This window comes from Physcomitrium patens, chromosome 10, assembly GCF_059467195.1.
Source record: "Physcomitrium patens ecotype Gransden chromosome 10, ASM5946719v1, whole genome shotgun sequence".
Classification (NCBI taxonomy): Eukaryota; Viridiplantae; Streptophyta; class Bryopsida; order Funariales; family Funariaceae; genus Physcomitrium; species Physcomitrium patens.
Window position 1 is genome coordinate 2,777,071 of NC_143419.1, and position 15,023 is coordinate 2,792,093.

The window sequence follows — 15,023 nt, forward strand, 5'->3', positions numbered from 1 at the left end:
GATATAATATAGCTAATGAATGAAAGAAAGAAGAAAATATTATATTCTGGAAGATCTTATTTTAAAATATTGTAGCAAATTATCTTAAAAATATAAATAATAGTCAAAAAGATAGTAAAACTAAAAAGTGCTAATGCTACTTTTTTACAAAATGGACTTCTATTTATTATATAGGACCATAAATAAGACAAATAAATAAATTAATTAATTAATTAATTAAAAATTAAATAATATAGGCATGTGTAGAAGGAAGTTTAGAGTAGATTTTAACAAAAACTACTTCAAGAAGCTAAGAATTGATAACCAAAGAGGATTAGTTGTCAACCTAGATCAAAATTAGACCTTGAGGTACAAAACTGTGCACCTATGGTGATTATAGAGTTCTTTTGTAGATTGGAGAGTGAAATTTGAGGATAGACTTAAAAAAAAAAAAATAAGCATTGATTTCATGTCATTTGAATCAATATTGAGATTTTGAAGGATTTTCAAATTTTATAATATTCTTTGTAGGATTAAGGTTTGAAAAATAAAAAAATGTGTTCATAAATTTGAGGGTTTTTTTAATTTTGTGACATATGTACAAGTAAAATTTGAAAAATGTATTGGTGTACTAGTAGTAAATGTGTATGCAAATTTTGAAGTCAATCAAACAATTAGATTAAAGTATATGAGGATTTTTGTAGATTAAGGTCTTAGAAATTGAAGTTTGAAGGTCACTAAGTGTTTCTAAGATCTTTAATAATTTTTCAATTAGATTGAAGTGAATTTTTTTTCATAGATACTAGACTTGATTTCCAAGGTTTGAACGAAATTTGAGAGCAATTCAACAGTTCAAGAAGGAAATATTAGCATTAGAAGTTTAACATTTAAGTTGTAGTAGGAAGTCACCTAATATCCAATTGAATTATCTTGCATTTCTTTCAATTGATAAGTACAATCAATTTTATTTTTCTTGCGCTTGTTTTTAACTAAGATATTAAAAAGTGTGCAAATTTTGAGTTGATATCAATAATTTGATTATTAGTTGTTGAGATTCTATTTTGCTATAGGATTATTAAGAGTTTGTTTAGATTTAGGATTTGATTAAGGTTCAATTAGGATTTCATTAGGATTTGATTTAAGGTTTGATTAAGGTTCAATTAAGGTTTTAATTATAATTTGATCTAAGATTTGATTAAGATTTAATTATGATTATATTAGATTTCTTATTTTTAGTATTTCTTTAGGATTTTTTATTATTTCTTTAATTTTTTTATTTTTATTATATCTTTAATATTATTTTTATTTCTTTAAAGATTTATTTTTATATTTTTTAAATATCCTTTTTTATTTTTCTTTGATATTAAATTATGACTTCTTTGTGTTTCTTTTGTGACTTCTTTTAAATTTATTTTAATATATTAAAATTTGATTGGATTTACTAGAGATTACCTGAAGTTTATTTAAGACTCTATTAGATTTGGTAGAATTATTGTTGCATTTTACTTACCTTTCATAGCTAGGTGCTTGGTGTATTCTCAAGTAAGAACACATATAATACAACAATGTCAATTTTGTTAGAAATTGAGTCATTCAAAGATCTACATCAAGGATATTGCATAAGCTCAAAGTCTCATTAAAAGATTGGTATAGCAAACAACAATCGGTAGTCGCCCTCTCTTTAATAGAAATTAAATATCATGTCCTAATGGAGGCAGCTTACAACATTAAACATCTATGGTGATTATCCAAAAAATTAAAAATAAGTGAAGAATAGTCCACATTATTATAAAGCAACAACCAAAGCTATCTCAAGTTAATTTGTAATCCAATTTTCTATATATATATAAAATATATAGAATTCAAATATCACTTTATGTGAATGACATGAATCAAAACAAGAAGAACCTTAAAATAATCTTATATAATTCAAGAAGAATAAATATTCACTATAAAAGTAATATAATATTAAAGACTAGAATGACTATTGCTAAACATAAGAAGAGTATGGACTTTTGAAACTAGACTAAGAATAAGAAAGGCATTGAGAAGACTAAAGAAGGCTTCACTTTTATGTCCATATATACTATCTAACTAAAAGCTATGTAGCAATGTTCTATAAAACCTCCAACACATGTTGAGTTTGTAAGATACATATCTTAACTTGCAAAATAATTTTTCTAAATATACACCACATAGTTAGCTTATTCCACAAGCTATCAGCATATGTGACACATGGTTAACTTGTTGACCAAGTTTCTAACTTATCAATCAACTACAAACATGTATAAAGTCAAAACCGTTTCTATGAAACTTCTAAAAAGTTGTATTAAAAGATATCATGAAATTAATTTATTTTTACCTACTTCTACCTAACCATATAGGTAATTATTTAAATAAATATGTATATCCATGACACTTTATGGAAAATATATATATATATATATATATATATATATTGAAGACATAAAAGTTTGTTATTTCTCAACAAACTTTACAAGTCAACATAATCACAGAACTATTAAGTGTCTTCCAACCCACTAGTCTGTTGGAGGACATTGGACTTTGATGACTACTATGCTAAAACTACATGAAATTTCTATTAAAGAGACTTAGCTCTAATAACTATTGAAATCCATTAAAGTGCTGCCAACTACGATAATCACACAGCCAACTCCTTTCTTGGCTACAATGAAGTCTTGCTACCTACAAACAAATTGATTCATTAAGGCAAAAACTTGCAAATAGAATTATTTCTTTTTTTGGCCATAAAATCATTACAAAAAGGGTTGAGATTATATACCATCACTGGATCCAACACACATAGAATCTTTGGGACTTAAAATAATAATATTATTGAAGCAAAAATCTTCACCTAAGAATAGCTCAAAATATTTCAACTCCATATGGAACCTCTTTCTAATATCTAGTGGCCTCTAATCTCTAACTCAAATAGAATGCATATAACCAAGGATATTAACTCTCACAAACTCCAAAATGGCCCACTCTTTGGAAGCATCAACTAATTGTTTCTAATGTTGTTCAAACTGCAAAGCTTAAACAACAAACACAAGTCTCTAACAGAAAATAGATGGAAGAAAATCCTATCTTGAATCAACTCATTAGAGTGCACAAGCAACAAAAACAAAGGTTTAGGATTGCAAGCAAACCCTCCTATCAAATAGCATAAGGGCGACAAACTTGGATCTACTCTATTCTCCAAAAGTTCAAGCTCTACACCCAATTTGAGATAAAACCTACATGCTAAATAATTACAATACATACCTTTTGGAGAGCATTTGCACACACTTAAATGCTAAGGAGTAGAACCTCCCACTATAGGAGAAAAAATAGAGAAGGTTAAAAGAAGAAGAGCACATGACACAAAAATAGAAGGATACTACAACAACAATAATGCTTTCTTATCAAATGCTATAAGGGCTAATTGAAACCACACACTGATTCAACAGACATCCTTCACAAAAGAGGAAGTGCGTTTGAGCGGAAGTGTTGGAAATGAACAAAGCACTTCTTCTCTTGTGTATCATTCAGCTCTGGATGTAAACTAACAAAGTGAGTTCGTAGTCTCCTTGTTACGAATACCTAACCGCACCATAAAACGCATTAAGATCCACATAGGATATTCGGAGTCACTGTAAATAACCAGCAACATGTAACACAAAAATCATCTTTTGGAATCAAGCTCTATTTATAACACAATGTATCAATGAGCCAAACCAGGCAACACTATTCTCTTCATGTTCTTTTTAATCCCAATAAAACTGCCCAAAACGCAGCAGGGCAATTGATGGGCTGCATGTTGACTGGAAATGTTTCGCCAACGAAATCATACTTTCTGCAAATCTGGTGCAGTGGTAAATGAATTTGACCTGTTATGGTATATTGTGAGCTTTAAGATGTTTAAGTCTGATTCTGATAGATTTCTTTGTTTGCTTTTATTTTGTGACGCATTCAAATTAGTTTGGTATTTCTAAAAGCTGATGGTGGCTACTGTTACGATTATAAAAGTGCGTTAAATTATTTTCTCTTCTCTTATTGAGGAAAAGAAGGGTCGTCATAAGGTGCTCTGTAGTTTGGCACACCTGGTCGCAGTAAACGATGAGGATGAGTTCATGTAAAACAAGCGTGGTAACTTTGCTTGCTTTATGACACAGAATCAATCGGCAAACTTGAAAGCCGTTTTTTTGGGAACTTTTCACCGAATTCACCGTATCTCACAATACACTCCATAACTAAGGTGTTATTCCCATCAATCGCCAACATTCCTTCACGTTTCGTAGCCAGGGTCAGTTCTAGCAGCAAGTCATTCTGTGCAACGTGCTAGCTGATAGGCGATTTTTGCTGGCATTATCCTGTTCCCGTTTAGCCAAGCAGAAAGACAATTTTTTTTTAATGAAGTCTTGTTCTGATGCACTTCGTTCTAATCGGATCAGTGGCTTTGTTTTTTTTTTTTTTTTGCTTGGTGTGATTTTTGAGGGCATTATGTTGAGGAAATTGAGCGGAGCGTTGTTTCTGGTCATTGGACACAAGGGAGCTCTCTGCGGAGATTTTTAGGGTTTGAGCAAAAGACGTGATTTTGGAATGCTGGATTGTTGATAAGTTGCTTTGATCTTGTTTGTAGCTGTCGTTGAGGTCTGTGGGATTGGAACTGATTTCGGGAAGGAGATAAGTTCGGGACTATCTGCAAGGAGGAAGGATTCCGAATCCTTGTTGATGTCACATTTGCATGCACTGAAGGGTTTTGTAACCTTAAGGTTTAGAAAGAGTACAAGTGGGTCTGTGGTCCCTGCTCTCCATCGTAGTTGGAGCCAGTTGGTGGATGCTAAAGTTACTCTTTGCCAACTGCAGCAATACATGACTCCCATCAGGGAAAATTCTCTGTACCGCTTGTGGATTCTAGCTGTCCGAGGTGATTGTTTGCCCATGGGGCAGGTCAGCTCTGCTGTCGCAGGGCGTGGAAACACGGATGAGAATGACTATGAAAGGGCAATGGAAGGAATTGATAAGGGTTTGAAGGGAATTGAGACGTATGAATGTTCTGTCAGTGTGATCAACTTTTCGAAAGTAGTCACTGATGTGAATAGAAGCGTGGAAGGCCAGGTTGAGCAGAAGGCTGCTGCAGAAGAATTTACCAAAGCAGATGAACCAGTGAAGGCATCGGGGACTTTGGTGCGTCCTGAGGATGCAATGGCCAGCGAATTGGACGAGAAACTCGAAAAGGATATTGTCTCAGGAGGCAATGAAGCCGGCAAACCTAATGAGGCTGAAAATGTAACCGAAAAAGTTGTAATTGAAGATGAAGCTAGAGCTCAGGACTTGGCTGTGGAAGAGCTTGGAGAACCTCCTGAAAGGCCACTTCCAGGCGATTGTTGTGGCTCGGGATGTGACCCTTGTGTGTGGGACACTTACAACGACGAATTAAGGGACTATCTTGCTCGCAAAAAGGCGGTGCTGGAGAAATTCAAGTAATGTGCTGAAAATCAAGTCCTATGTGTCCGTTTCTCTTCTTCCTTCGACGTTTATACAGGAACATTGCCTCGCCCTTCTCCGATGACATGCGCATAAATGATCGATGATCAGTAGACTGTGTTGATCTTGCAACGCTAACAAAGCAGAGCACTATAACCTTAAACGGAATGTGGGAATTTATTGCCTGGTATGTCTCTTAACGACGTAACAGACGCATTTTTTTTCTTAATTCATTCCTTGTCCAAGTTCATGCTTGTAAGTTATGCTTCAATGAAAACGGTTCTTCAGAATAAGACCATGTCAAGACACAGAATGAGTTGGTAGGAGCCGTTAAAAAATTGAGTTCAATGTGTCCTACGTTGTGTGTATAAACAGCAATATCTATATGAGCAATGGCGTCCAAGAGTTGGACGTGAAAAGCCAAGAGGCACTCGTGATCAGCATATACATATTGCTGGCCAGTTTATCCGTTGCCTGATTTCCGTCTTGAATGGTAGTTGCATATTCATGTGGAACTGATGAAGTTTGAGTAAACGGTAGCTACATATCCAGTAAGAAGCAGTTGCATGTTTGACAAGAGGTTTTCGCCAACAAAATTCTCAATCCCACGTTTTTAGTAATGTGGTGGACAAGATGGGCCATGAATGACTCAAGGTTCATGTCAATCATACTTTTCTAGGACCTGAAATGCGGAGTACGCAGCTTTCTTACACAATCGACTTGTACTCGGATCTGGGGTTGTGAAGCGCCCTGAGTCAAACAGAGTTGGGTACTCAGCTCAAGATGGTCTCTCCTCACTCAGACGAAAGTGTGGTACATGACAAACGAATATAAACCTAGATGACAATTCTGAATCCACCAGGCCACATCGATGTGGGAATCATCTAAAAACAGAGACCAAAACCAATGAAGACGTCACAAATGTTGAAGAAACATCTAGCGAAATTGGCTCAAGTTCCGCTTCTGATTGCAACAAACACCCAATGAAGGATCAACGCTGAGAGGATCTTAGTTCTAGATTCCAGTTCTGGTTTCTCCAATTGGCCAAGTAGGTGAGAGATAAACATGAATAGAACTGGTTTGACAAAGCTCACAATATGTGTATTAGAATTGAGCACTCCTCGTGATCACCGTTAGCTTGTGTGCAAATTCTGCAACCCCACCTGACAATGGTGGTCCAAGGCAGGCAAATACCTCGGCAACCATGTGGCATGCAAGTTGCACTCTTGCACTTAAATCATGGTTCGACAATGTGTGTGGATAACAACATATCATTTTTGGAGTGAATCTTGGAGTATCTTATTATTATCTATTAAGTTGAATAAATATATTTTTATTTTTATTTATTTATTTATTTATACAGTGACAAACAAAACCGAGTACAAAATCTGAACACTCATAGTTCATTGATCCTTCCAACTAACACATAAGTCAATTGATAGAATTACTTTTTTATTATGTGTATTCATCAAGTCCTCTACATGGATGAAAAATCTCATTATCATTTGAGGTAGGGTTTATGAGAAAAGTGTTGTAGAAGCACACAGACGTGCGTACTCAGTTTTGGTTGCTTCTTCTTGCTGAATTTCGAAATTTCAATGTACACTCCTTGTTGCAAGATTTGAGGGCATTTTTTGTTTGTTGTCTTGCTCTTGTTCTGTACTATCTATAGTGAAAGTTGATTTGTCAATTGTATCTCTATGCCTCGGTTGTTTGAATCATTGAAGCACCAAGCATTGGTGCAGCTTAGGAGTGGTGTTTCTACAAGAAAAGTTGCAGACTCACTTGGAATGAGTCAGTCTTCAGTAGCTCATCTGAGGAGGGAGATTAGTGGTGAAATAGAAAAGCAAAGAGGAGGACGTCCAAAGGTTTTAGGAGAGCAAGAGAAGCGACTTGGTGTGCACCTTGTCACTGCTTGTTGTCTCAAAACGGCAAGTGCAGCTGCAAAACAACTTCGAGAAAAAATAGGTAAATACTTCTCAGACATCACCTTGAGGCGTGGTTTGAAAGAAGCTGGTTTGGGTGCTTGTGTGCAACAAAAGAAGCCTCTACTTGCCAAAAGACATTTTCTTGCAAGGTTGAGTTTTGCTCATAAATACAAAAATTGGACTATTGATGATTGGAGACGGATTATTTTTAGTGATGAGACAAAGATTAACCTAATCAACTCAAATGGTAGGTCTTGGTGTTGGTTGAGAGAAGGAGAACGACCTGGACCTAAACATGTTAGTTAAACTGTCAAACATGGTGGTCGTTCAATTATGATTTGGGGTTGTATGACTGCTTTTGGGCCGGGTGCTTGGTATCAAATTGAAGGTAGAATAGAGCAACACTTGTACAAAAAAATTTTAGAAACCTACTTGCAAAGTACCACACAGAATTACAACTTAGATCCTACTAAGGTGGTTTTTCAACATGATAATGATCCCAAACATATGGCAAAAAGTATTCAGTTTTGGCTCTCTTCACAGCCATTTCAGCTCCTTCGATGGCCAGATCAATCTCCAGATTTGAATCCAATGGAACATTTTTGGGCCCTTCTCAAACAGTATTTAAGCCAAGTCACTCCAAGGCCAAGAGGTGTTCAAGAATTGTGGGAGAATTTTTGTAGTATTTACCCTAGTTTTGATGCAAAAGATTGTGAGAAACTATACAAAAGTATGCCAAGAAGGATTTCAGCTGTTTTGGAAGCAAAAGGTTATTGGACTAAATATTGTCACGGCCATAATCATGTAAGCTAATAATTACATATAGAAATAGGTAGAAGTAAGTAAAAGTAGATAAAAGTAAGTTAATTCTATAATATTTAATATAGAAGCTTCCTAGAAACTTCCTAGACGCTGCTTTGACTTCATAGGTATCTTTAATTGACTTTTTGGATTAGAAACGTGGTCAACAAGTTGGCCATGTGCCACACATGTTGTTAGCTTGAAGATCAAGCTAACTATGTGGCCCACACGTAAAAAAAACTTGCCTTGTAAGTCAAGGCATGTGTCCTACAAAGTCAACATATATTGGAGGTCCTATAGAACGTCGCCACGTAGCCCTTAGTAAGATAGTATATATAGAGACAAGAGTGAAGGCTTCTTCACTCTTGTCAACTCCTTTCTTGCTTCTAGTCCAGGTTCAAGAGTCTTTAGTTTCTTGTCTTGTGGCAATAGCCATTCCAGTTTCCTTTTAATATACCTACTTGTTTATATTTTGACTTATTATATCGAGATAGCCTTTTTGTGTATATTTTCCCTCATCGAGTCTTTGTCCTTGACAAATTGACAAGAGTACACTTACAATATCAGAGCTTTATTTTTCTTGAGTGAGAGTGGATTACCCCTTTCTCTTGACAAGACATAAGCGTATTAGAAGTTTGCGGATTACCCACTTCTAAACTAATATTGTTCTTAGTATCTTCTTTGTTATCAAGTCTTTCTTTTCTTTTGTCTTGAGCAGTATCAAACAAATTTTTCTCCTTAGTGTCATTATGGCAGAGCTTGTTGAAATGAAAAGTGCAATGGCACAAATGCAAGAGCAAATGAGGGAGTTAATGCTTGCGATGCATCAACTCAATTCACCAACACATGAAAGAACAAGAATAGCAGAAAGTGAGGATATAGAGATGATCGGAGCTGCTTCAACATCTACAACAAATCACGTTCCTTCTCCAATTGTACAACACCCTGTAAGCACTAGAGAACCAAGAATTGCCTTACCTGAGAAATTTGATGGTACGAGATTTAAGTTTCGAGGGTTCATCAATCAAGTACAATTGGCAATTGAACTTCAACCGCAAAGCTATCTAACTTCAGGATCACAAGTCAGGTTTATTGGCACTCTACTTTCTGGTTCTGCATTATCGTGGTTTTCGTCTTTTCTTGAACAACGAAATCCAATATTGGACAATTTGGAAGCTTTTTTGGCGGAGTTTCAATCTATGTATGGTGAACACGATGCAACTCGTGTTGCAACAAATAAGATCCGAATTCTGCGACAAGAAAATCGCTCAGTAACAGTGTATGCTTTACAATTTCGACAACTTGCAATTGACATCAAGTGAGATGATGCTGCACTCATCAGTCAATTTCTTTATGGATTGCAATACGAAGTAAAGAAATTGATGCTCAACTTACCTGATCCTCAAACTTTGAGTCAAGCAATCGATTTTGCGGTAAAATGTGATAATCGACTTTTCGAATTTCGATCTGAGAATCATTCACAGGAACCTCAACGTTATTACTCAATGGCAACATCAACATCTTTGCCAAACGTACATTCGGAAGTAGAAGATATGCAAATTGATGCAGTACGTTTTAAATCCCTAACTGAGCAAGAAAAGATTCGTCGTCGTCAAGAAGGATTATGTTTATATTGCAGAGAACCTAAGCACACTGCTCAACATTGTCCAAAGAAGCGACGCAACTATAAAATGAGGGGTACGACGGTCAAAGAAAACAACATGTCAGAAAATGGATTCGTCCAGCTACAATAGGGACCATGCAGTTGGAACCTTGTACAATTCCTAATGAAGGTCCTATCCTCTCCTCAGAACCCTCTCCTTGTTTTATAATAGACTTATATTTAGGACATAAGAATTACAAAGCCTCTGCTTTATTAGATTCAGGAGCCTCAGCATGTTTTTTAGATGAACAATTTGTTAAAAGTCGTAAAATACCTTTTGTACAGAAACCTAAACCAGTACATGTAGAAGTCATAGATGGTCGTCCCTTGTCTTCTGGAGATGTCACTCATGAAACTCATCCTATAAAAGTAACAATAGACGGTCATGATAGCTACATAGCTTTTAACATAATTAAATCCCCGTCCAATCCAGTTATTTTAGGTTTATCCTGGCTAGAAAAATATAACCCTTGAATAGATTGGAATTCGCATAAACTTGACTTTTTCCAAAGCGTTATTAATAGTTCTACTAACTAAGTAAAAAATTATAAGTCTAGTATAGTAAAACCCGTATTGATAGGTGCAAAAGCATTTATACATGCAGCAAAAGAAGGATCAACTTTTGCTATTTATGCTGCACCTATTTCTGAAAACGTAAAGACTTCAAGTGGCATTCCAAGTCAATATCAAGAGTATCAAGACGTTTTTGAGAAAAAGAATGCAGATATTCTTCCTGAGCATCGTCCATATGATTGTTCAATCGACCTCAAGGAAGGAACTCAGCCACCATTTGGACCAATTTACAGTTTATCGCAAGATGAGATGGCTGAACTCAAGACATATATTGACGAGAATTTAGCGAAGAATTTCATACGCCATTCAAAATCTCCAGCAAGAGCTCCAATTCTATTCGTAAAGAAAAAAGGTGGATCTTTACGAATGTGTGTTGATTATCGAGGATTCAACATGATCACAATCAAGAACAGGTATCCATTACCTTTGATATCAGGACTCCTTGACCAGTTGAATCAAGCTAAGATCTATACAAAAATAGATCTAAGAGGAGCATATAATCTAGTACGGATCAAAGAAGGAGATGAATGGAAGACTGCGTTTTGAACCAGGTATGGACATTTCGAATATAATGTCATGCCCTTTGGACTCACGAATGCACCAGCTACTTTTCAACATCTCATGAATGATGTATTTCGTGAATTCTTAGACAATTTTGTCGTCTGCTATCTAGACGATATCCTGATCTATTCTAAGAACGTCGAAGAACATGAAATACATGTTCGTCAAGTATTACAAAAACTTAGAGATGTAAGATTATATGCCAAGATAGAAAAGTGTGTATTTTATACTACTCAAGTTGACTTTTTAGGATACATCATTTCAAATGATGGTGTCATGATGGATTCTAAGAAAGTCCAAACAATCATGGATTGGAAGATTCCAAGGACAGTAAGAGATGTCCAATGTTTCTTGGAATTTGCGAATTACTATCGGATCTTCATCAAAGATTTCTCACGAGTTGCAGCTCCACTTACACGCTTGACTAGTAAAGATAAATTTCAATGGAATCAAGAAGCGAAAGCAGCATTTGAAGCCTTGAAGACATCGTTTGTCTCTGCACCAGTCTTATATCGTGTTGACTTTTCCAAGGTATTTTTTATGGAAACAGATGCATCAGATTTTGCCTTGGGTGCAATTTTATCACAAATGGGAATAGATGACAAACTTCATCCGATAGCTTTTCATTCAAGAAAATTCTCAGCAGCCGAGATCAATTATGAGATCCACAATAAAGAACTTCTTGCGATCGTGGATTCCTTTTAAGAATGGCGTCATTATCTAGAAGGCGCTTCTAGTCCAGTCACTGTGTATACAGATCACAAGAACCTCGAGTATTTCATGTCAGTACGCGTGTTGAATCGTCGTCAAACTCGTTGGAGTATGTCTTTGTCAAGATTCGAGTTCATTATCACTTATCGACCAGGAAAACAACAAGGTTTGTCCGATGCCCTATCTAGACGTTCTTATTTTGCACCAAAAGAAGGAGATGCAGCTTTTGAGCAACAAAGAATGGTCCTCTTGAAACCGGAGCAATTTCATCTCCGAGCAATGAAATCAACATTGACTGTTGATTCAACTTTTCTCAAGCAAATCAAGTCCAGTATGTCCTCAAACCCTCTTGTTCATGATATCGAGAATAATTCTTCCAAGTCTCATGATTCTTCTAAGTTCGAGTTCAAAAATAATCTATTATATTTTGAAGGACGCCTATATGTTCCAGAAGGAGAAGCATGTTTATGTGTTCTTCAAGCACGTCATGACTTTCCAGCAGCATGGCACTTTGGATATAATAAGACTTTGGAACTCATATCAAGAGATTTTTGGTGGCCACAAATGTGGAAGTCAGTCAAAGACTTTATACAATCATGTGATATTTGTTCAAGATCAAAAATTCTTCGTCATCGACCTTACGGACTTCTTCAGCCATTACTTATACCAGAACAACCATGGTCTTCTGTTTCTATGGATTTCATCACAGATCTTCCAAGCTCAAGATCTTATGATTCTATATTTGTGATAGTAGATCGTTTCACCAAGATGGCACACTTTGTACCATGTACAAAATCTATCACAGGTGAAGAAACAGCTAAGCTTTTCATTGATAATATCTATCGCTATCATGGATTACCTAAAGATATCATATCGGATAGGGGAACTCAATTTGTGTCAAGATTCTAGAGGACCCTTTTCAAGATTTTAAAAGTGGACATAAAGCTATCTTCGGCTTTCCATCCTCAAACTGATGGACAAACAGAGCGCGTAAACCAAGTCTTGGAGAAGTATTTAAGGTGTACTATCAACTACCAACAAGATGATTGGATAACCCTTCTGCCATTGGCAGAGTTTGCTTATAATAATACGGTACATTCTTCCACGCAATAAACACCTTTCTTTGCCAATTATGGCTATCATCCACGACTTGATACTTTTGATTTTTCAAAAGTTGATAATCCTGCAGCAGAAGATATGGCAAATCGGTTGTCAGAGTTACATGCAATAATGAAGACACAATTGAAGGAAGCTCAAGAACGACAAAAGATAAACGCAGATCTATATCGTAAGGAGCAACCACAACTCAACGTGGGTGATAAGGTATGGCTACTTCGTCGCAATATCAAGACTACTCGACCTTGTGACAAGTTGGACTATCGTAGGCTTGGCCCCTTTTCTGTTTCTGAACAGATCAACCCAGTTGCATATCGGTTACATCTATCAGAGTCAATGAAGATCCATCCTGTATTCCACGGGTCTCTTCTTGAACCATATAAGACAGTGGATATACAAGGAAGAAGACAAATGCCACCGCCTCCTATAGAAGTAGATAATAATGAAGAATTTGAGGTAGAAGAGATATTAGACTCAAGGCGGCGCCGAAATAAGTTGGAATATCTTGTTCATTGGCGCGGATATGATATTAGTGAACGCACACGGGAGCCATCCAGGAATCTAGCAAATGCATCAGCTAAAGTCAAAGTTTTTCATCAACGACATCCATCGAAACCAAGATGAAAATCTCTCTTATAAAAGAGACAAGATTGAGGCAAGATAACATTCAATTTCCTATCCTTGTTTGTAACTTCTTTGCATTTGTGACGCTAATTAGATTGAGAGCCAACAACCAGCGGATTCAACTCAAGAACCTTCGTTTGCTGACCTGTTGGACGAGACATTACGATTGTCACAACCTTCAAGACGACGCAATCGAGATGAAGATCTTCAAGAACGACATATTCTTCCTCGAATAGATGGTGATATATAACACGTTTGGTATCACGATTTGGGAAGGGACTCCCGATGTTTGGTGATTTTGCTAGAGGTAGGAACAACTCCTGATGGTGTTCCAAATATTCTATTCGAAGGAAGTTACGAAGGCCTCAACAATGATCAAATAACTGGGTGGTCTTCTCGCCCTGGTATGGGACACTACCGATGGTTGAGAGGCCCTATCAATCATCTTCGAAGAGAACAGAGATCAAAGTATGTGGCGAATACAATTCGTCGCATCATAGATTTCTTCAACATATGATGACCGCTCCTTGTGGAACTCGTCTCTAGAAGGAGGGGTAATGTCACGGCCATAATCATGTAAGCTAATAATTACATATAGAAATAGGTAGAAGTAAGTAAAAGTAGATAAAAGTAAGTTAATTCTATAATATTTAATATAGAAGCTTCTTAGAAACTTCCTAGACGCTGCTTTGACTTCATAGGTGTCTTTAATTGACTTTTTGGATTAGAAACGTGGTCAACAAGTTGGCCATGTGCCACACATGTTGTTAGCTTGAAGATCAAGCTAACTTTGTGGCCCACACGTAGAAAAACTTGCCTTGTAAGTCAAGGCATGTGTCCTATAAAGTCAACACATATTAGAGGTCCTATAGAACGTCGCCACGTAGCCCCTAGTTAGATAGTATATATAGAGACAAGAGTGAAGGCTTCTTCACTCTTGTCAACTCCTTTCTTGCTTCTAGTCGAGGTTCAAGAGTCTTTAGTTTCTTGTCTTGTAGCAATAGCCATTCCAGTTTCCTTTTAATATACCTACTTGTTTATATTTTGACTTATTATATCGAGATAGCCTTTTTGTATATATTTTCCGTCATCGAGTCTTTGTCCTTGACAAATATTGAAGTTTGAAGATTTTCTTTGAACAATACTAAGTACAAGACATAGTTGTTGATTTGACTTTGTAGAAGGATGTTTAGTTATCAATTTGATGTGCAACTTTGTACATGTGTACAAGACTGTGTGTATTATTCCATGTAACTTTCAGATTTATAAAGCAATCATTGAAATTTCTGTAATTGCTCTTCACAGTTGGCACTTCAGATTTTGTACTCGGTTTTGTTTGTCACTGTATCTATATATATATATATATATATATATATATATATATAAGTTTGTTGGCTCTTATATTTGGATTGTGAATTATTGATTAGTTATGGGGAGCTCCATGAAGAATAATTTTATTGACTTTGATATTAATGTGTGCCCAATTTGGACAAGTGTTGGAGTTTCAAACCAATAAGAATGTTCTAAGTCTAGATTGATGTAGCAATTGTTATTGTAACAAAAAGCGGCTAACAAAT

General features: G+C 36.0%; 1 protein-coding gene across 2 annotated transcripts; it reads left to right on the top strand.

Moving 5' to 3' along the window:
* The first annotated feature begins 3,662 nt into the window (after window positions 1–3,662).
* Window positions 3,663–5,912, top strand: LOC112287407 (uncharacterized). Of its 2 annotated transcripts, XR_016504957.1 has the most exons (3): window positions 3,663–3,854; window positions 4,155–5,656; window positions 5,845–5,912. XR_016504957.1 is itself a non-coding variant. In XM_090253429.1 (2 exons), the coding sequence occupies exon 2, from the start codon at window positions 4,714–4,716 to the stop codon at window positions 5,467–5,469; it is 756 nt and encodes a 251-aa protein (XP_090109555.1). In that variant the 5' UTR covers window positions 3,663–3,854; window positions 4,155–4,713; the 3' UTR covers window positions 5,470–5,762. The 2 variants fall into 2 exon arrangements, 1 of the variants encoding a protein (XP_090109555.1); XM_090253429.1 differs by lacking the exon at window positions 5,845–5,912 and having other exon boundaries at window positions 4,155–5,762.
* The last annotated feature ends 9,111 nt before the right edge of the window (window positions 5,913–15,023 follow it).